This window comes from Mixophyes fleayi, chromosome 1 (assembly GCF_038048845.1).
Source record: "Mixophyes fleayi isolate aMixFle1 chromosome 1, aMixFle1.hap1, whole genome shotgun sequence".
Taxonomy (NCBI): Eukaryota; Metazoa; Chordata; class Amphibia; order Anura; family Limnodynastidae; genus Mixophyes; species Mixophyes fleayi.
Genome location: NC_134402.1, coordinates 320,883,703 through 320,907,434, shown reverse-complemented (window position 1 = coordinate 320,907,434; position 23,732 = coordinate 320,883,703). Strand labels below are relative to the sequence as shown.

The 23,732-nt window shown below is 40.4% G+C and overlaps 1 protein-coding gene across 5 annotated transcripts; it reads right to left on the bottom strand.

Moving 5' to 3' along the window:
• Positions 1 to 72: 72 nt before the first annotated feature.
• On the bottom strand, positions 73 to 22,229 carry AP1B1 (adaptor related protein complex 1 subunit beta 1). Of its 5 annotated transcripts, none has more exons than XM_075213488.1 (23): positions 22,088 to 22,229; positions 18,513 to 18,574; positions 18,323 to 18,428; positions 17,772 to 17,907; positions 15,762 to 16,007; positions 14,925 to 15,115; positions 14,426 to 14,647; positions 14,216 to 14,336; positions 13,992 to 14,087; positions 13,785 to 13,900; positions 13,436 to 13,601; positions 10,545 to 10,638; positions 10,019 to 10,283; positions 9,077 to 9,281; positions 8,770 to 8,790; positions 8,533 to 8,562; positions 3,182 to 3,316; positions 2,858 to 3,003; positions 2,643 to 2,772; positions 2,347 to 2,431; positions 2,075 to 2,161; positions 1,460 to 1,614; positions 73 to 513 (listed from the first exon to the last, which is right to left on the bottom strand). In XM_075213488.1, the coding sequence occupies exons 2-23, from the start codon at positions 18,547 to 18,549 to the stop codon at positions 439 to 441; spliced, it is 2,865 nt and encodes a 954-aa protein (XP_075069589.1). In that variant the 5' UTR covers positions 18,550 to 18,574; positions 22,088 to 22,229; the 3' UTR covers positions 73 to 438. The 5 variants fall into 5 exon arrangements, with proteins under 5 accessions (XP_075069589.1, XP_075069615.1, XP_075069597.1 ...); XM_075213514.1 differs by having other exon boundaries at positions 9,077 to 9,278; XM_075213496.1 differs by lacking the exon at positions 22,088 to 22,229 and adding an exon at positions 21,926 to 22,019.
• Between the last annotated feature and the right edge of the window lie 1,503 nt (positions 22,230 to 23,732).

Below are 23,732 nucleotides of genomic sequence, written 5' to 3'. Positions count from 1 at the left end.
CACTAACATAACCCTACAAATGTTTAGCTTCTCCATCAATACTGAAGACATTTTTAAAAAATGATATTGAGATTCACACATATCAAAGTTTTTATTATATACATTTTAATCCAAGTCCTCATTGTTTACGTTAATAGGATCCAGCAGAACCTACCTCTTACAGAGATAATACAGCATCTACCATAAAAAGGGGTGGGATCCTCTCACATTCTTATGAGTAGGGAACATTTTAACCCCTGTGCTGCCAATGTGTTAGCAAAGGATTTAAAATGAAGGTAGGATGTGGTAAGAGCATAAAATCAACACTTTTCATTATTTGGTCCATGTTTCTTTATCCCGATTAGAAAAGTAGCAGATGCATGCGCACAAGGCCTATATGTCCTATAACTTCCATACAGGAAGGACAGTGATGGTCACACAGCTGACATGGAGGAAGCTTCAGTTCTTCAAGACTATTTCAACGGCTTGGAAGATGAACGGGGATACCTCTGGTGCCCGGCACTTCAGAGAGAGCTGTTTGCAGAAAATGAAAAAAAAAAGTTAGATTTATTATTAATTATTATTATTATTATTATTAATCCCTGTAAGCCAGAAAACTAGTTTTGGAAAACCACATTCCCAAATATGTGCACTAGAGCTTTAAAAACAAAACACTTTGAGAACTGAAAATGTTTAAACTTACAGCAGGGCACTTTTCATAGCCTAAATCTGAACCTTACAAGCTAGTGAGGATTTAGTTTTTTGTATTTTAAAAATACTACACCCATACAGGAAAATTAAATACAAATAGAAAACGCACTAGACAAATACAATTAGCTATAAGACAAATATAATTAACTATATACACACACATCTGTTATCTAGTTATTGTGTGTACATAGAACCCACTTTTTTTTTTAAACAAGTTTATTGGTGCACTGTATTGTGAAACATACAAAGATCATTTACTATTTGCATAGTAGCGTATTTGAGAAAAATATGGTATTTGCATTCAGTGAAAGAATTTCTGTTTATATAATTTATATAAAGCTATTTTTTTTGCTGGTGAATAGTGTGTAAGGAAACAAATAATTGGTATCTACCACGTATCAGTTGACAAACAAGACCAATAGCTTAGACTGGTTTATATAAACAAAGTACATAATATTAGAAGTATCATAAGATCTGCCATGATATGAACAGGTTCATTCTGCTTGTATAAATACTGTTGGGCAGTATTGTATTTGCGCAATCACTAACAAAACAAGTATGTGAAACACAGAAGTACGCGTTGTGTGAATATTAACCAGATACATGAGCACATTTTAACCCTCACAGATCCAGTTGACTTGATTTTCCGGTAAAGGGTAAGATGAGGTGTAGCGGTACAATACAACTATGCCCATGTAATGATCCGTTCGGCAGTTGAATTATATGGTTAGTGATAACTGAAGTTCGGAGACTGACAACAGAAACTTACTGCACAACTGGAACTTCCGGGCTGCATCCTCAGCTCTGCCAGCACCCAAATGCCATTTGTGAATTTCATAGATTGGTACAACATGTCCTGACCTTCCACTGTACGCCGAGCCACTGTGAAGACATTGCTGGCCTGCAGCTTGTTACTGACAGCATCTGTGGGATCAGACCATATGTAAGACCATCAGCATACAGGAGATAACATTGCTAGAATTAGAATATAGTCATTAAAGGAATGAAAGAAAAACATGTTTACATCATAATAAAAAGAGGAGTCTACCTTTCTGACTTTATATAGAGAGCCATTTTCCTGAAGCAGTCATAGGTTCTTTGACATTGAATATTAAATGGTTACAATATATATATTTTACTATATTACTGTGTTTAATCTTCAAGAGAAGATTGCGCATTTCTTGCTTTCCAAGTGCCTGTATGTCCCAGAATACAGATCTGTATCTAACTGGATGATAAGTAATGTGAACATTAACTCCAGCTTTGATGATTACAATATTTTATTTAAGATGGTAGTGGGCATGGTGTACTGACAGATGGATCATTGTCAAATGTGAGGGATGGAAATTCCTTCATTTACATCATCATTCTGATTTGTACTCACCTGAACTTAGTGGACAGTCTCTGATTTGAAACTGTGCCTCGTTCTCATTCGGGATGTCTTTCCAAGCACCCAAAAACATCTGTCGCTCTGACGAAAAGGAAAGATCACAAACATGAAAAGTAATGGTTAAAGTGACTATAAATGACATATCTATACTGTACGATCACAAGGCTGCACATTCTAAAAGAAAGTATGATAATAAACATATAGTTGGAGTACTAAAAGGATAAAGGACTACTGAACTCCACTAACACTCTCCAGTGCTTACTCACCCATTTTTCCATCCTCCACAAATAGGATGTGCAGTGGATACACAACACTGAAGTAGAACACATCTATGTTGTTCTTTACTGCCACCTATGGGAAGAAAAAAAAAAAAAAAGATGAGTGCATGAAACAAAGCATACAGCTTTAGCATACTTATTTACCTAGGACTTACGGTTTAGATGTCTTATAACATGAAAATGGCCTTGATCAAGTCATATTTATGGGCTTGCTCAATTATTAAAGATGGAAATGAATATAGAGAAACTGATACTACAACTTGATTAATAACCATGCAATTTACCTGCAAATTATTGAGAGGATCCATTTTCATGACCGATCCAATTGTGTTTAGGGGGAGGGAGACCTCGGTAGATTGGTTGGGGGCCAAGGGAGTAAGTATCTGAAGTGGAGCCGCAGGTGCCAGACCAAAACTGTTAGGGAAATAGTAAAGAAGATGCTCAGCAAAATGAAAATAGAGTATGCTAAATCAGAGCGGAATTACTTGTTCCTCTTTACCTGTTACGATTGAACTGGATGGCAAAGTCACTCATGACCTGGAGGGCCCGATTGGTAAAGTGCAGATCCATAAATATAGCACCAGATCTTCGGGCAAATGTGCCACTGATTTCCAGGCCTTTGCCTTTCATGGCGTGCAACCATACCTGAGAAAAAAAACAATACAAGAACAAATGCAGTAAATACTAGTACAAAGTTATAACTCCTTTAAGAAACTTGATAATATGGCGCTTAAGTACTTTAATCTATGTAAACTGTACACTTTGCAAAGTGGCTATTGCAGAAGGAGACACGGGTAAGAGAAAAACAAAAATTATCACTTACTGATTTTGGCGCCACAAAGGAGCCAATGATTGCCCCTGTTCCACTGCCCAAATCAAAGAGGTCACTAAGTCCCCCAGAAAGTGGAGGGCCAACGGAGGAAGGCCCCACTGGAGGGGCCATGAATCCAGTTGGAATCTGCAGGAGACAGGCAGAAGAGGTCACCTGAGAGCAATACTGTAGGGAGGCGTGAATGAGCATGGCATAAAAAGCCATCTTATGAAACTAAAGGCAACACTCATTAAGATGGATATTTCTGAGTGTTTAGTGCAATAATTTATGCAGTATGAACTAAACCAGAAAATACATGAGGTAATGGGAACAACTATAAGTAGCAGCAGAATTTAGAAAATAGGATTTTTATACTTACGTTAAATCCGTTTCTCAGATTCCATCTGGGGGCCACTGCTACCATGGGTTGTATGTGGGGAGTGTGGAGTTGGCACTTAAGCAGTTAACTTGTTTAATCTATCAATGCTGACTGACCCCTCCCCTCTGCAACCCACCCCCCCATAGCTTCTTAGATTAATTATAAAGCCCCAAGTAAGATAGGCCAAACAACCAAAGAGCATACAGCAGAAGGGAGGGAACGCAGGGTCCCCTAGATGGAATCAGAGAAACGGATTTATCCTAAGTATAAAAATCCTCTTTTCTCATTCTATCTGGGGGACACTGCTACCATGGGGACGTTATAATACAGCCTCCCTAAGGGTGGGACCGCTCTGACAACCCGGCACGTAGAGACCTACGGCCAAAATTGGCGTCATTAGACGCAAAGACATAGATTTATAGAATTGAGTAAATGTATGGACTAAGGACCAGGTGGCTGCTTTGCAAAGTTGGTCCGCTGAGGCCCCATTTCTCGCTGCCCAAGATGCCCCCCCCCCCACCGAGCGGTTAGAATGGACAGTGAGGCGATCTGGCACCGGCCGGTTAGCACTGACGTTAACCTGCTTAATGGTTGCAGTAATCCATCTGGCAACGGATTGCTTTGAGGCTGGCCATCCTCTTTTGTGAGAATCAAACAGGATAGAATCAGTGCGTCCAATATGGGCAGTCCTCCTCACATAAATTCGGAGAGCCCTGACCACATCTAAACATTCCATCGGATTCTGTCCGATGGACGATGGTCCCGGCTGAAACACTGGAACCACAATCTCCTGGTTCATGTGAAAAGCAGAGACCACTTTAGCTACGAAGGAAGGAATAGTCCGTAGAACTGCTCTATCCTCGTGAAAAACCAAATATGGTTCACCACACGAAAGGGCTCCTAACTCTGACACTCTACGAGCTGATGCAATTGTGAGAAGGAATGCTACTTTCAATGTTAAGAACCTTAAATCAGTTGAATGTAACTGTTCAAAAGGAGGCCCTTTAATTATATCAAGTACCAGGTTGAGATTTCATGGAGCTGTAGGTGGTACGTAAGGCGGTTGTATATGCAAGACTCCTTGCAGAAAAGTTTTAACATCAGGCATGTCCGCCAATCAAAGGTGAAAGAAAACCGAAGGGGCTGATATTTCGTTATTTGTACTTATAGAGAGCCCAAACAGAGAACACCATCCAGGCCATCTTGAAGGAATGCCAGAACGGGGGGGGGGGGGGGGGGGCAGGCAGGGGAGGCTGATGTTTTGCATGGCCTATTCTCACACCATCTGATATAGGTTCGCCAGATGCGATGGTAGATACGAGCAGAAACTGGCTGGCGAGCCCGCAACAAGGTGTTTACGACTCTAGAGGAGAATCCTCTAGATCGCCAAAGGCTGGCTTCAACAGTCATGCCGTTAAAGTCTGCCACCGTAAATCCTGTTGACGGAATGGGCCCTGGAGAAGGAGGTAGTCTCGCAGTGGAAGACGCACTCCTGTACCTACCGCCATTGAAACTATGTCTGCGTACCGTACTCTCCGCGGCCAGACAGGGGCCACCAGAATCACTGGGAGTCCCTACTGTTTTACTCTTTTGAGAACGCGGTGGATCATGGGTGGGAACAGATATCCCAACCGGAAAGTCCAGGGCATTGTCATGACATCGACGGCTACCGTCAGGGGGTCAATTGCCATTGCGCAGAATCTTGGGACCTTCCTGTTGTGTCTCGACGCCATGAGATCCAGGTCTGGAAGACCTCATCTCTGAATTAGTGATTGGAAGACCTCTGGATGGAGTGAACACTCCCTCGCGTCACTGCATGACGACTGAGATAATCTGCCTCTTAGTTTTGGATACCTGGGATGAACACAGCTGAGATTGAGGGAACGTGTGGTTCAGCCCAGGCAAAGATCTGTGTTGCGATTGACATTGCACCTGCACTTCTGGTTCCGCCCTGTCTGTTGACATAAGCCACTGCTGTGGCATTGTCCGATTGTAGCCTGACTGGAGAACCCTGAAGGAGGATCTGTGCACCTCGAAGAGCCATTAGCATGGACTTTAGTTCTAGAATGTTGCTGGACAGGGAGGACTCCTGAGTTGACCAAAGGCCTTGAAGGTGTAAGTGAAGGGCTACAGCTCCCCACCCATTCAAGCTGGTGCCAGTGGTCACTATGACCCAGAACCAAGGGCCAAAGACCTGCCTGTCGCTAGGTGATCCTGGACCAACCACCACTAAAGAGACTCCTTTGCTCTGGACGACAATTTTATCCTCTGGCGTTCCAAATGTAGGTGTGAACCAGACCACTTGGTTAAAAGATCCCACTGGAAGCAGCGGCAATGGAATTGACCGTAAGGAATTGTCTCGAATGTCGACACAATCTTCCCTAGGAGACGCATGTGTAAGTGAACAGTTGGACTGGGAGTGGCCAGGACCCACGCAACTAGTTCTCGTAATGATCTGGCCTTGTCCTCTGGAAGAAACACCTTTTGTTGTCTGGTGTCCATGATGAGCCCCAGGTAGGTCATCTTCTGGCAGGGAATCAATTGAGAGTTTATCAGCCATCCATGGTGCTCCAGGATCCTGATAGTAAGCGCCAGGTGCTGATGTAATAGTTTCACTGATGAGGCCTTGATGAGGAGGTCATCTAAATATGGTATTAGTTTAACCCCTCTGGAACAAAGGCATGCCGTCATCACTGACATTTTTGTGAAGACTGGGCGCTGTGGGAAGGCCGAAGGGGAGAGCCCAGAATTGGTAGTGGGCTGAACCTACTGTGAATCTGAGAAGTGACTGATGTCTTTCCCAGGTGGGGAAGCCTCCTTTATGTCTATTGACACTAAAAATTCATCTGCCTCCAGTCCATTGATCGGAGGGACTCAATGCGAAATCTGTCCAGCTGCAGGTGTAGATTTAAGTTTCTAAAATTTAAAATGGGTCGGAAAGAGCCATCCGGTTTCGGGACCAGAAACAGATTTGAATAAAACCCGTCTCTTCTGACTGTCTGGTACGGAGCAAATGACTCCTGCAGAAAGAAGAGAAGCGACACAGAGTTGCATCGCCTGTCTCCTTTCTGGATCGCGGGTTAAGGATCCAAATCCATAAGATCCAGGGCTTGTCTGATGGCTAAGACCAGATCATCAATACCCTGATGTCTAGGGGAGTCATCCTGGTCTATGATATGTGTAGAGTCAGAATCAAAGATAGCCTCACCTTCCTCTTGTGATGATCTCTCAGAATCAGAGGGGGATAGGAGGGGATTGTGAGACCTTTTATTTCTAGAAAGTACCGATCTTGGCGCTTCTAAAAGGTGGATTAGTCTGTCTAAGCCTCTTACCAAGGATGAGGACCAAGCTGGGTCTCCAGAAGAGGAGCTTGGGTTAGTGGGCAGTGAAGATGTACCCGCCCAAAAGTACTTCCAATGTCCCTGCAGCCACTGGCAACCCTGTAGTCACAGGGAGGCCAGTTTCTCCCGAAGCTGTAGGGAGAACGGCAGAAACTGCTGTTAACTCCGTAGACTTAGTAAGCAGTTAGTGCAGTGTAGTAACCGACTGCACCAGGGAAGATACCCATGCCGGTTCCTCCAGCAGTGGAAGTACGTTAGCCTGGGCATGCGTAGAGAGTTTCCCTGCGTCACAGTCCGTACAAACTTTTGTCCAATAGGCAACTTAACTTTGCATTTTGAACATGTGAAATATTTTGTAAAAGGAGCTTTTCCCTTATCAGACATACTTTTAAGAGGAAAACACACTAAATGCAGTCACACAAGGTCTAGTGAGAAATATATGTACAGGATTAGAACCTATCTCTAACAGACAGGCTAAATCTTGTAGAAACAGGCCGAGAAATTGCAAGTTGGCTAGGTAGAATCTAATATATATAATCTACTAGCAATACAGAAACCAAGTGTGCTGCCATATACACACACAATATAAATATATATATATATATATATATATATATATATATATATATATATATATATATATATATATATATATATTTATTTATTTATTATGGTACTTAGCGTTCCAGCTAAGTCGGATAAAGAGGAAAGGTGTCAGCCAGCCAGTGTCCCCTGATGTGCTGAGATGGGTCTGCAGTCTTCCCGGGCAAACTCTTGGTGCCAGCAGGGAGAATCCACTGTGCAGTAAAACGAAGGGGGGAGCTCTAAACAGCCTAGCTCCACCCTCCGAAGGATTTCTGCTCTGGCTCCCAAACTGTGGCTACCTCTGTTAGTTTTCAGGCCACCGCTGTTTACGTCTAAACCCGATGTCTGCAGCCTAAAGTCAAGATTCCCCCCTCCTTTACTGAGAAGGGAACTTGGACTGGCCCCGCAAGATGGCGCCCGCCATCACTTTGAGTACCGGCACCCTATACCTGTCAGGCAACGCCAGGACCCGGGAGGCTTGAAGTGTGACAGCGGTTTCATAAGCCGCCTGTCAGCACTAAACACTGCCAGCGCTGTCAGTGAGAGCCGTCCGGCTCTCACAGGACAGCGTAGTGTGGCTGCATAATGGGAGTGTGTTCTCTATAGGTAGAACACACTCCTCTCGTTTAAGAACAAAGTTTCTTTGAAAAATAATGAAATTAAATAATAAAATTAAATAAAAAAAATAATAAATAAAGTAAAACTCTAGCACTGAGGATTAAGCCCAACTTCCTTGGGCACTTAATCTAAACTGAGGAGCTACAGGGGGGAGGTTGCAGAGGGGAGGGGTCAGTCAGCATTTATACAATAAACAAGTTAACTATTTAAGTGCCATTTCCACACTCCTCACATACAACCCATGGTAGCAGTGTCCCCCCAGATAGAATGAAAGTGAAAGTATGGATGCAGGTAGTGAAATGTGACATAATTTATCACATTCAGATACATGGGTAAGAGATATACACAAAAGACAAAAAGTCTGGAAACTATATAGCTCTATTCGTTTCCCCAAAAATTGAAATGAAGGACTACTAAAAAAGTAACTAACAGGTACTTACTGTCAGATTTGGCCCTGAATCACCACCCAGCTGTAAAGATAAAAAAGAAAGGATTACTCAAACCAAGACAATGCCACTAGAATGATGGGTGATGACAATTTCTAGTGAGTTTATCCTGTGAATGTTGTTATTCTGCAGAGTGGGTGACGGCTTTGATGAAACCTGTAAGCTCGCTTTAGGGGTTAAATAGACCCCAAATATCCATGCAGTGTAGATGTAAAGGTCTCCCTAGCATACCCCTTCTTTGTCTTCCACAATCTTTGGAGTTGAAGTAGATGGGAGGGGAGGCACAGCACAGCACAGGCAGCCAGAAAGAGGCAGGGGACACACACAAAAGCCGGTGAACAGCAGGTGGAAGCATAGGAAGGAACATTGACAGAAAAAGAAAAGATGAAATAAGGGATCAGCCCAGATACCGCATGGAAGAGCGATTTATCATTATACATTATTGATCTTCTCTCCCCCCAGAAGACAACATGAGGTATTTCCCATTTATAGGAAAAATGTTATTGGGTGAGAGGTTTTATTTTTTTTATTTACATACCAGGGTGTCCAGTCCACCACCCAGAAGATCTACTCCACCGAGAGGCATAGAGGTTGTAGTTAGGGGAGGCCCGCTGATGGGTGGAGCCAAATCCAAGTTTAGGAGGTCACCCAACAGATCTCCTTGTGATGGGATGACTGAGGCATGTGTTTCAGCTTGGGGTTGCACTTGGGGTGCGGCCTCTGGGCTCTCTGCGCTCTCACTGCTGTGTACAAAGAAAAAGCAGGAGGAATCACAATAGTATATGCCCTGACTTAGCCTTAATACTATATGCTCTTACATTAGGTTTTCTCTTATAGTTTCCCATATGTTAATGCTATGTAGAAACCAGGGATAAATACAAGACATATGAGCAGCATTCCCAATTGTGTGCTATCTTCATTAAGCATTTTGTGTCGGTATATTTTTATCTTATAAAACAAAAAAAAGAAAAAAAAAAAAGGAAGAGTAAATAAAAATACTATATCCAGTCAAAGCTTCCTAGAAGCTGTGTGCGCTACTGATGTATGTGTCATGACCACAAGCAAACAGGACACTCATACATCACATCTCCATCCTGTCTCATTGTAAAGCTCTTTACAATGGGATCTAATATATAAGCAGATTAAAACTAGAATAACAAAGGACAGCAGAAACATTATGTAAACATATAAACTATAGGAAAATCCTTCTACTGTATGCATTTTGCCAAGTTGAACTCCTAGAAGAGGCAAAGTATTCCACATTGATTAATCAAATTACAATTTTCACATCTACCACAAGACACATAAAGAGGGTAAAAATTAATTAATATAATGAAAAACAGAAGAGCTCTAGAGTGCCCTCTAGAGACAAAACACCATACACTAGTCTACTCCCAGGTGTGGAACACCATACTGTATCACTGCAGCTGTAAGGTGAATCAAGTCTCAAATAGCCACCAATCTCCTAATAAATACTCACGAGCCTGCTCGTGGTGGCAATCTTTTGGGCACAACACCACGGCTTCCCTCCACAAAAGCATTTGGAGGCTTGTGGTAGACTGAGGCTAGTGTTCCAATGTAACATATAAGTTCCTCCAGCAACGTGGGCTCGATCAAGTCAGTTTCCTCTGAGATCAGAGGTTTTTCCGCCAGGACCACCTCTTTGGCAGCAACTGGATCAGTCGAGAGTAGTCGCCAGTATATATAGCCACGATCTCTCAGGTCTGGGTTATCCGAATCCTGAGGTGAAGATCATGAATTAAGAGTAAAGATAAAATTTCAGCAAGACATGTAGAACTAAACCGGCAATGTTTGTTTCTTAGTTTCTATTAACTTTAACAACATTTTCTCACCTATAACTTTTACTATGCACATAGTAACCAAATATCACCATGCGCAAAGGAAAATAATACATCTGGTGTGAAAAATAACTTTCTGGCAGCTCACTGCAACTATACTTGAGGATCACTGTGTACCTAAGATGTTCTGTGTTACACCCACCTGAGTCGCCAAGCTTAGTACTTGTTGTACCAATTCCTGCGTCTCTGTTGGTTTCTTCAAGAACAACTTCACGATAGCAGTTAGGAGTTGTAGTTGGACCTAATAAGGAGAGAACTCATTTAATCTATTCCAGGTTCTCATTATCTGAAGTCCTGCTTCAATCATACTATGGAGTTAAGGTGACTTAAAAAGTTACAATAACTCTAGTTCATGTTTTAAATAATAATAGAAAAAAGTGACATTTGTTTTCTTCATAATATTTCAGTCATGTAAGTGAGAACGTATGTTAATGAGGCAACCTGGAGTGGTTTAGATCAGCAACTTGTCATTTCTATACATAAAATTTAACATGTAATCTAGATTACAAAAACAGAAATGATACTCTATATTGAAAATGACTTTAAAAAAACATCACAAAAAGCTTGGAGACAAACCTAATAGAAGTGATGGAAGGTAATATTTCTCCTGACCAAGCGAGAAAGGTCAGGGGGACCAAAGTAAGGGGTTCCAAAAGAAGCACCCTGTAGAGCCTTTAAAAAGAGGTTGAGGTCCTAAGCTGAAACTGGAGAACGAAAATGGCAGCCAAACATGGCCCACGCCTTGTAGAATAACGATAAGTAACAACTGTCACAGAGAGCAAACCTGCAATGTGAGAACTCGGGGCCATGCAATCAACCTCACACACTGGTGTTCTGCACAGCAACTCTACCAAGCTGTCACTAAAGACACTTTGTTGGAACTACTACTTCCTCAAATGAAAACCTACACAGATGAGTGAAAAAAAAGCATTGTGAGCATATACTACATGGCCAAAAGCATGCAACACCCCTTTTAATTAAGTGTTTTTGGCCATTTGAGCCACACTCATTGCTAACAGGAGCATAAAATCAAGCATCAAGCCATGCAATCTCCACAGTCAAAACAATTAGCAGTAGAATGGGTTGTACCGAGGAGCTCAGTGACTTTCAAAGTGGCACTGTCAAAGAATGCCATCTTTCCATTGCTGAGCAGCCTGACACAAGCCTCAGATTAAATCATATGCAATCGCAAATGACTACTGAAGTGGTGAAAGCACACTGCCATTGGACACTGGAGCAACGGAGAAGATTTCCCTAGAGTGACAAGTAACGCTACATCATCTAGCAGTCTAATGGACAAATCTGGGTTTGGAAGATTCTGGGAAAGTGCATCCTATTCAAATGTGTACTGCCAACTGTAAAGGTTGGTGGAGAACGAAAAAAGGTCCGAGGCTGTTTTTCATAGTTTGGCCTGGGCTTCCCTCCACTGAAGGAAAAAAATCTTAATGCTACAACATACAATGACTTTCTAGAGAATTGTGTGCTTCCAATTTGTGGCACCAGTTTGGGGAAGGCACTTTCCTCTTTTCATGCACAAAGCGAGGTCCATCAAAAAATGGTTTTCAGAGTTTGATGTGGAAGAACTTGACTGTCCTCCACAGAGCTCTGACCTCTGCCCCAATGAACACCTTTGGGATTAATTAGAATGCCAAATGTAAGTCAGACCCCATCACCGAACATAAGTGCCTGTCCTCACTAAATGGTCTTGTGGCTGAATGGATGAGAATTCCCACAGCCATGCTGTTAAAGCCAGCTTGGCCAGCCCTTCATGAAAAGAGGGGGCCCTGAGAGTAGGACTGGTCACAGAGGAAGAGCCTAGTGTTGAACAGCATGCCCTTGACCCTCTGCAGAATTCAAGGAATTAGAGGTGTTAGCAGTCTCGTGGCTGTTTCAACTTGTCTACATATTTCTTCCAATAGGTCAGTGAGATACATCCACTGGGCCTCGGCTCTGTAAAGCGGAAGTCTGATGTAGACACCCTGTCAGCAGGTGCACAGATCCCACAAAAAATCTCTGTACAATGAGACTTTTGGGGCTTTAGGTGTTTGTGACTCATGAAGTCCATGCAATTATCCATCCATGGAATGTAGATGGGCAAGATGAACGGATGAACCGCTCAGCCCGCTGTAGAATCAAAGACTCCTCCCTCATGGCCAGGGAACTACAGATGTCAAAGAAGTCATCACATAGGAATTGTCTGTCTGGACCCCTTGGCAAACAAAATCTAGTTACGCAGAGTCAGATAAATGGCCATGAGCACGGGAACACTGATCAATAGAGTGGACTCCAATCACATTCTCTGGACATGACTGTGAAGGTGAGCCAATCTCCAGCTCTGGAGGCTAGAATTCATGGTGACCACCTGCCAAAAAGGTAATGAGCCATGTCAAAAAGTAGACCCAGGAACACCTATGAAGTCAATGAAATGGGGGACAACTTGTTGATAATCCCACCATGGTCTTCAAAGGTCTGGATGGACCATTCAAGATGTTGAAGGGCTATCCTTGTGCTTTAAGTAAGGCGCATTTCACTGAAATGGAAGTGTTCCTGGCAAATTTGTAAAATTTCTCTTACCTACATGCCAACCCAAGAAATATGCCAATTACTTCTAATACAGTTTAGTATGCAATTTTTGGGAGGTTTTGTATGTTTTGGGCAATCGTAAAAGGTGTATACACAACATGTTCGCACCTGTGTTTGATTAGCATTTTTTATTTAGTTGAATACATTTTTATTTTTAATACTTTACTTTTTTTTGGGGCAGAGCATTTGTGTTAACATGCAACATGATAGATTTGGATGTCATAGATTGTGACTTCCCAAGTGTAGGACAGGCAGAGATGTACAACACTAGATTCTAGAGCTGTGGCAACGTACGGATTAACTTTAATTCACTACAATTAGGAGAATTATGGGGGACCCATGTTAAATAACTTACAGACAACTTTCAGAAAGGTTTCTAGATTTTTAATTTTTCAGATTCCTCCTCTAATTACACAGCGAAATATTGAAGAAATACACAGATATTGTTGACTTACCTGTGTACTCTCATCATGGAATCCCTCCAAGAAGCTTTCCAGCAGTTCATCAGCATTGTCAATGCGCTCAGCGTACTCCCCAACTATCCAAATCATGGCAGCTCTTGCCTCCGGCTCATCCAGCGAGTCCAGGTTCTCACACAGTGTTGAGATAACACTCTCATATCTGATAGAAACAAAGGGTGAGTTTTTGAACAAGATCTAATAAGGTAATTTGACTGCTATTAGTGTGACATATCACCAACTATAGTTCTAAAAGCACAAAGCTTTTGAGTTTTATGTGGCACAAACAAATAGAAATGCATCGGTTGTGGTAGGGACTACAGGCTACATTATCAGTGACACCTACTTGTTTGGGTACTTTCTAAAAATGTCCTTTATCACCACGATTGCTTCCTGGACCACATAATTCACCTTGGTCTGAATAAGATCAAGTAGGGTACTCACACAGCGCTCTGCAGATTGCTGGAGAGAAACAAGGTAAAGATAACAGATCAGTCACTATTTATTTTAAACATGCAGATTTTAATTAAATAACTTTTCTCCACTTTAATACCTCCACTTTAATGGCACAGCGTCCAATTGCTCGAACAGCTTTCCGTACAAAATCAACATCCACCTCTGTCGCATATTCCTTCAGTTCAGCAAGAACCTAAATAGGGTAGAATACAATTTGGATAACGTGGATAATTAAGGATGAATACAGTAATGTTTCTTTACTCCTGCATAAGTTTATGTACAGCATGGACTGACATTAAAAGCTTTGATTTATACACTGACCTGTGCAATATTTGCAGGCGATGCCAGTCTGATCATGATGTCAAGTTTTTCAAGTTTGACATAGATGGGATCATTATATTTAACAAAGAAAACTTTCATCTCATGTTTTAGGATCTCTGGCCTGGGAAACAAGACAAATGGAATAAGTGGGAGGCTCTGGTGTACAGCAAGCATTTACAATGCTAGTCAGCATGGGAACACAGGTCCTACCGTTTCTGCACAATCAGGTTGATATTGCGTAAAGCCACATACTGCAACTCAGGCTCGGCAGAGAGCAGAGTGACAAGTGGGGGTGCCAGCTTCTTTAATAGTGTCCCGTAATAGTCCAAGTCTTTGGCCAGCAGCTCCATCAGTTTCATTAGTACCTTCACTGCAGACAGCACCACGGCTGAATTTGCATGCGAGAGGCGCGGTGTAACACGTTCACATACACTGAGTGAAAACCAATAAATAGTAAATCATACAATTTTCTGACTATGAAAGTCTAACAGACTATTGCAATGTCTAGTAACATTTAAGTCTTTTCTGTTGGCTGTAATTTGTAACACAATCTCCTTTAGAACTAAACCATACCCCTCAAATTTGTCTCAATACTCATATTTTACTTTTCTATTTCAATAGCTGATAACTATCATGTAATTAGTATTGTTTATACAACCAGCTTCCTGACTCTAAGGATACTCTGCATTTTAAATCCCCTCCAACTCACCTCTGAGCTTCCCGGTCATCCTTGGGGACATAGTTGGCCAAACAGTCCAGGATGAAGATCTGACCCCACTCTGTACACTCGTTTAGGGCCGTTAGCAGTTTGTTGATTGACTGAGGATTCAAGTCCAAAAGGTTACTACTTGGGTGGGACTCGGCAATCTCTGACAGGGCTGCTACAGCATTAGCCACCACCTAGAAGAGGAAAGAAAAGAAGCGAAGTGTGTACATATTATATGTTAATTGTTCAACGTTTCATTTGTGGTCAAGGTTAGAAAAAGGAAAAAAACAAAAACAAAATTCTGCTCTGCACATACAACATTTATACACATTTTTTATAAATTGCTCTATGAGTTGAAAGTCCATAGTTTTTGCAAATAACCAGAAACTGCCAAAAAGACTGTCACAAAATATATGTATGGCAACCATTAAAAGCTTTAGTGTAGCAAGAGGATATAGGCTAGCATTCTTGTATTTACAGGAAATATGTAATCTATGCAAACCAGAGGTCTGGCCAGTCCAGTAGAAATTTGCCATTTGTGAGTGTTGGGATGTCACAAGTATCTGGACAAAAAATATGTAAAATTTACGGCAGCAATTTTCTATGCAGTTAACCGACATCATTGCTTGCTGATGTTTGTTACTGGATATGTGCTGCTCTGTCAAATTCTGCAACCTTGGGTTGTCTCTTAAAGCTTTTTCTTATGTCAGCCCAATACGACTAGTTCCGTGAAAAGACAGCAACCATATAAAGCAGACATCTAATCAATGCAACATTTATTAAACAGACAGAGAATAGTTACATCTATCTCACGTATAGGTATGAATGGAGGACACTCACCATAGGATTGGAGTCAGAAATGAGATCTTTCAAAGTGTCAAGGAATCCCTGATCTTCTACTAGCTGAGCATTAATGTCGTGCAGTTTGGCCACACACACTGCAGCTGTCTTGCGTACATAAGGATCCTCATCCTTCAAGCACTTACGCAGTGGTTCACAAAGATATTCTGTGATTTTGTCCACACGGATACAGCCCATAGTACGTACGGCTAGCGCACGGATCAATGGGTTGGGGTCTTCACAGTCCTGAGAAAAAGAAAAGGAGCTCAAAGTCAAGGAATCATACTCAACAGGACATTTTGAAAAGATTAAGACATAATACAAAACAGGTAGCTATAAATACTACACGCAAATGTGCCAGCTGTGGCATATTCCTCTGTGTCAACACCTGAGAGCACTTTGATACTCTCTAAATTAATAATACATAATAGAGAAAGAGTATCAATTCCAGCACTCGCTTTATGGCAATTGGGGGCCATTCTGACAATTTACACAAGCGAGAGTGATCGGTAGTTGTCATGAATCCACTTTTAATATTATTAAAAGAATGTCAATATACAACAATAACATTCTGCTTTTAACACTGGATGGAGAATAGGACTGGACAATACAGTATTACTTCAACTTTCATGAACCTATAACTTTACATGATAAAAGAAGAAAGAGGTGTACACAATAAGGATTTGTTTCAGGTCATTAACCCTCAGTAGGTTCAGTGTTTTGGACAACACCTTCACACCCCTCTCATTTATCCTGTGATTAGATGCTGCATTGAAGCATAGCAGTACTATACTTTATTAATTATCCTACAGATATGTACATGATCCACCTTTCACCAATTGTCTATCTACCTACTCTTGTTTAACAAGTCAAACACCATAAGCCTGCTCCATACTGCAGCATTCATTGCCTCAAATATTAGTGGGTGAAGCGTCTCTTTACCAGTCACTCATAATTAATTTGCATATTAGCGACTGAATAGACAGCTTCCCATCACTACCAAGTATGGTGCAAGACCTGGACTGAAAGCTAATCAACACAGATCCATTGCACTAGATAGGTGACATACCAGAAGGTAAACAGTAAGGCAGTAAGTACCTGAACAGTGCAGGGATTAGGGAAACTATCACCAATAAGGAGAGTATTCTAAATTTAAATGGTATGGCGTCTTGGGCACTTGTTTTAGATCTACAACCACTGCTCATCTTATTCTATATTAAACACTGTAAATGATTTTAGATGTATTTGCCAATTTAAGATTTGTAACTCACACTCCCCTTATTTTTTTAAGTACACCGTCCCCTTATTAATCACTTGAAATTCAATTAAAAAAATATATATCAAACCTTACCCATCACATTCTTATTGGCAGGACAATGGATGACCAATGTTCAGAGACATCCAGAAAAATATAGTACAATAAAGAAATGTGCAAAAGTGATCCCAAAAGTTGGCAGGAGTTAAGCAGTTGAGGACGAACTGCTATATCATTACAAATTACATGGGATGAAGCACATTTATGCACATAGCAGTTTTATTAAATAGGTCCCAGCGTTCTATTGTTAAAGTAGCCTAATTCCGCACACTGCTAGTAATGCTTGTATTGCGCATTATGCTAAGGCGTAAATAACAGTCTCTATGCACATCACGGTGTGTGTAATATACTGTTAGGACATTTAGGGGTCATGGTAAGTTGTATAATAGTAGTGAGCATTACACATTGACAATAGCAGATTACATAAAGCTTGCCATATGGCAAACTGCTTTCTTTGCTAACATATTGTTAAATTCTGTGCATTGGGAGACACCTAAGTAAAGCAGTTGGATATGAAACATCATTATATGTCAACAGGGTTCAGCGTACTAACATGTTCTTGCATTAATACGCATATGTACCTAAACATCTGTGGCAATGTTATTGGTTTTGTTTTTAGCTGCATGTCCTTTCAATATTTGTCGATACAGACAACATATATAATCTCATCTGCCTTTTATGGTTTAAACACCAACCTTAACAAAGGTGTTTACAGCCATAATAGCCATATCTGGCTGGCTCTTGGCGTAGTTCATCAAGTACAGATAAACCAGCTTCTTCAGCTCCAGGTTATCAGTCTGCATGCAGTTCACCACATCAGGAAACAGGGCGCTGCCATGAGAAGCAGAGAGTCAGCTGAACAGTAGTATACGATGCCATGAATATAGGAGAATTAGTGATGTCCACATACACAATTGCCTACACACACACGAAAATGTGAAAAAAGCTAGATAAACAAAACTTGGCAAATATAATGAGATGGCACTTGAAACTTGCAGATCACGCTTGTCAGAGATGCTTCACACAGCACTTTTAGAATCAATATAGTATGTGATGACTGGCACTTCAATTTCTAAAGACAGGCAAAATCCAAATCCGCGTTTCAGGCTGTGAACCTCCTTTTATTTTCCACTCATCCAATCTATATGGAAAATTGCTTTTCATTGTATTAGACCATGCAGAAAAAACACACAACAGACATGTTCCATTACACTGCAAGCGACAATCTACCCACACCCCCACTCACCTGACATCCTTCCCAACAGTCATGGAAGCGATGACTTTCTTAACAGCTTCTTTCTTCTTCTCCTTCTTGTCACTGTTCAATTCTGCTTTCAGCTCAAAGATTTCACCTACAGGTGTGAAATAGAAATATAGCACTTGCAATGATTACTAACAATTATTAATCCGAGGTTGTTCAGATCCCCATTTCTCACCTTTTTTTGTGGTGGTGAAGTACTTTGAGTCGGTCATATTTGCTCTGGGATTTCACACTTAGCTATAAGGAGAGGACAGATGGTCAGTGCATGAAAAGTGAATTTTATCCAGAGCTGTCAGCTGGGGCTGCAGGAAGGAACAAAGCTACACCACCCCCATCCAACAGGAAAAAAACAAGGAGAAGTACAGAAGAGGAAGTGAAACAGGATTAGATAAAGCTTTTGATACTAGAGCTAATGTATTCACTATTTAAAGGCATCAGAGCTTTGGATTGGACAGTAGAGTCATAGAATGAATTATAATCCAAAAATATAAGTCTCTTCAGTAAACAGACTACTAGGTTAGAAATGTGTCAGTTTCTCAACTTAACTTTGAGTTTTCCAAAACACAGTCATAATTAGAGAGGGGGGGGGGGGAAGTCTCTCAATGCATTATATATCTATATATATCAAGTTCAACAGAATAGAAGATGAACAATTTATCCATATTCCCAAAATTACACCAAAAAGCGGTAGATTTGTGTGACATGTGAATAGTGGAACTGAATACATGTACAATATATTATTATAGCTCAACTTTATACGGTTTACATTAGACAGACTCTTCAAATGACTAAAAGGCAGTATGTGTTTGCACAATGATATATAATTGTGAAATGTGGTTTATTTTCCACTTACACCAGTACTGTCCAATCTACAGTGGCCTTTAATATGATTACAAATACCTGACCTTAAACTAACTCTATATTCTGGTCACTAACATCCTTCAATCATGTAGTCACAAGCATTACATGCGAACAAACATTACTAATTCATGTTTACATTGCAAGTTTAAAGTTTTTTTATATTTACAAAAATAAACCATTATTAGATGAGGGCAACATTCAATAAGCCAATAAAATGACACACAGTGGTAAATAACCACAAACAAAGTTTTAGCACTAGTAAATGCCCCCTTTGACATTCCAAATGAATATGCAATGTGAGATCCCTGCAGGTCCTACTTTCACCATACTGCTCACTGCAGTCAAGCCTTTCAAAAAAAATAATCAGGCAGTGAATTTATGCACATTTATCATTTCTGTACAAAACACAAATAGGTCAAGTGTCATTTGAAAACATGTGAAGCAAAACCATTTCCATCAGTTTGTAGATGTTACTATCTGTTATGTCCCCCAATTCTACAGTTATATGGAATATTACACAAAAATGATGGTAATAATAATAAATCAGTACATAAATGAAATTGTGGTCAATTCTTGGCACTATTCTGCTCTTGAGCCTTCGGTGCTTTTTATGCCTCCATATTTTGTTCTTAAGAGCTTTGGCCTTATATAATAAATTTGGCCAGAATAATGCATGTAATTACCTAGCTCTTGTCACATAGGTGCTCACACGGTGTACACATAATGCAATGTAGAAGGCACCAACTTGTTTATATTACAGCACCTGTAATAACTGACACTAAAAACCATCAAAATATTTATTTGATGAGTAACACCCCAATGTTACTTATCAATACCTATTCATAAATTAAATAAGTGGAAGCTCTTATCACACTGCCTTCAAAAACAATTAACTCCAGTGATGTCAACTAATATTTGAAAAACCCTGCTGCTAGAGTAAGCAGAGCCACAAAGATAATATGGGTATTGTAATACTATTAAAATAAAGCAGTGTTAACAACAAGTTGAAGGGAAAGTTATACTGTAATATGAGTGCGTCAGCAATTTACATACAATTTAAACAAACCACTTAATAGTGACTAGAGTTCTGTGTATATTGTGATACAAACAGAAAATCTGGTGGGACAAGCTTAGTCACTGTTACTACCTCAAAGTAAGGATACTTGCAGAACCACATGTAGGAATTCCAATCAAAGTTCCAGTGGCAAAATAAGGTACATTGTGCCAAAATATTTTAAATGAAAATAAGTTACGGTAGGAGATTATGCCTGTACCTGAATCTGTTACGCCAGAATACCGTTTAACATTGTATGCAGATTTTCACTACAAGTAGTGCATGTGCCTTCTTTAATTATTTGTGTTTGACCAACGCAAACTACAATGTTTAAACAATGTAATTAAAAAAAAAAACAAGACAATGAAAAATGGTACAACATTAGTATTACTACATTGTGATTGCATCAGAACTACGCAAATCTGTACTGTACAAACTAGACACAAATACAGAAAATTAGAAAAAAAATTTTAAATTGCAAGCTATGTCATAACTGCACTGGAAGGTTTTAGAAGCTATGTTCAATGCTCTTCGCTTTGTTCCAAATACAGCATAGTTACAGAATTACTTAATCAGTGCTATATATTGCATGATGGATAATATTCACAAATATGTGCCACACAGGTCTCATGACCGATGTCTATGGAGTTGCTACTATGCTATATTATTATTCTGTTTCTATATTGTATTTCATGGACTATTATAGAAAACAATATATTATAATGCAATACATTGTCCTATTTTAGGGATTGTATTCACAACCCCAGTCTTTTTCCATATATTATGTTAGAATCGAAGGCGTCACTTTTTATAGTATGTATGTTGCTGTATATTATATATGCATATAAACAGTACAGATATGCAGAGAAGATATTTTCTATACATTAAATATAACCATAAAGAAACATAATGTCTGTTCAGACTGCACGTCTCTAGTGTGTTTCACAAGCAGCCTATGTATAAATCAAATTTTGAAACTAGCTAACAATCTATGAAAAGAGGGCGTGCATCCTATGCCACATTACTTGTTTAACAAGATTATAGGTTAACTTACATACAATAGTCATTAATACAAAGGACTGAATAAATACAATATTGGAGAAAGGGAAAAGTGACAACTACAACGCATTACACTTAATACATTGCAGAGTACAAAATAAAATAAAAATACAGGCATTACAAGTGTAATATTAGGCCTTAAGCCAGTGGATCCCAAATTTTCTCAGTTCAAGGCACCATTAGGGTCTCCATAATTTCTGCAAGGCACTCCTTAGCCAAAATAATTACCAAGTAGTCCCCCGACTTTATTACTACTGGCCGTGGCACCCCTGTGAGATCACCACAGCACACAGTTTGGGTACCACTGCCTTAAGCAGTACATACAATTGTTTAAAAACAGTTCAGATATGTCTTTAGGGACATTAACCCTTTCAATATTAAAAGAGGCTTAATGAACATGACTTTCACAAGAGAACAATGATCATATATTCAGTTTAAGTTTCTCTGTACAGTAAACAACAGACCAATGCTATAAAACCTGCGATGGATACAGGATTTGAGCTGTCAATGTGTTGGAGCAGTGACTAGGAACAGGACACTGAATGAATGCATCTCTGTGTTAGGAGCACTTAAGTCCACGTCTTATTTCTAACGCTCACACCTCTGTCATTTACCTCTTCCCCGACCCACTGTAACACCCGGAAGCTTTGACAGGGGAAGTGTTACTCACACCCCCATTCATCAGCTGTTCACCCACTTCCGGCTACAACCGTCCCCGCCCCTGTACAGTTTTATTCTCCGGGTACAAAAATAGCAACAACAGCGAAAAGTCTGACCTTCGTGGAGGACACGGTGACCGGTCCCTGGGCTCGGGCTCCTCGGATGTCAGGGATGATAGGCGTGTACAGATCGGACTCCACCTCCCGGCAGATCACCGCAAAGATGGCTGTCACTTGTTCCCGGAAGTGACGAGTTTGGACATCCGGTAACCACGTCTTGGAGCTGCAGTTACTATGGAAACATGGAACCTGAGTAGTGGGAGGTGCAGTAATATAATAGTGCGGCGCTGTATTATTATTATAACAATAATATTAATATTATTATATTACTACTACTATTATTATATTTGTATAGCGCCACTATATTACACAGTGGTTTCCGGATGATGTTGAATTATTTACATCAGTATTTGCCCCATTGGAGCTTACAATCTAAATTCCCTTTTATAAGAACGGACAAACACAGACACACGTAAATTTTTCGTCAAAAGTCAGTTTACCGTCCAGTATGTTTTGGACTGTGGTAATTGTAAACATATTAAAATCATTTCAGGGACACAGCTGCTGACTGAGTGCATCTGCGCAGTCTGACTAGACAGAATATTTAAGAGGCAATTAAGTATAATGCACTTTTGTTGCATTTAAGTACTCCTTAATTTTATATATATAATATAATCTATGATCTTAAAACTAAGGCAATACATAGTGAGAGTTAAGAGGAATTGTATTGTGCATTTGGTCAGTATTAAAAAAAATAGGGACATTTCCAGACAAAAAACATAAGAGATAGCAATATTTTAAGGGCTCATTTACACTGCTTTTCACACATTTATAAATGTGGTAAAAGTGCACTAAAAATGGCCCAATTACTGGCAAGCCAAATATTGCATTCTAAAACGTGAACACAGTTTACAATTTTAGAGTATGGCATCACCATTTTCTAATGCATTAAAGCAGGGTTGTCCAACCCGCGGCCCGCATGCGGCCCAGCACACCTGTAAATGTGGCCCAGAAGGAGTTTTGGTTGTGGCAAGGGGGCAGCACTGTTAATGGAAAAAAAAAATCCTGCAGAAAAAAGAAAAGAAAATATTTACCTTGCGGTCACGTCAGCTGGTACTCCGGCTCCCTCCCTTGTCTCCTCCTCCGTGCGGTGCTCGCAGTGAATGTCGGGCGTGATGTCTTCATGCCCAACATCCATTGCGAAGCGCAGCACAGCGGAGTCACCCGCGCGAGAAGAACAATCAGCAGCACAGAATTGGAGAAGAGAAGAGGACAGGAGAACAAGCCGATTAAAAGGTAAGTTAAGGGGAATTTTTTTTATTATTTCAAGGGACGCTGACCAGTGAATAAAAGTCACCTGGTCCTGGAGCATCATGGACCTTATCTCCCTGCTACATACTTCTACTTGTAATACAAATGGGGCATTATATATTATTCTCTTTGGCCCATTATACATTGTTATCCCTTAACTAACATAGTGGTGTAATTAGCAAAACAGGTCACAATTTGGGGTCACAGTGATGTATATGTCAGGTACCGCAGGCCTGGTCAGGGCACCCTGATATACAATGCCTGGCTTAAATGCACTTTATTGATATTGCATCGAAACAATACAAAAAGTGATTATAGTATAATAACTAGAGAGGATTTTTTGAACAGGGCGATTGAAAGATAAGTATAGGGGGATTTGAAAAAAAAGTGA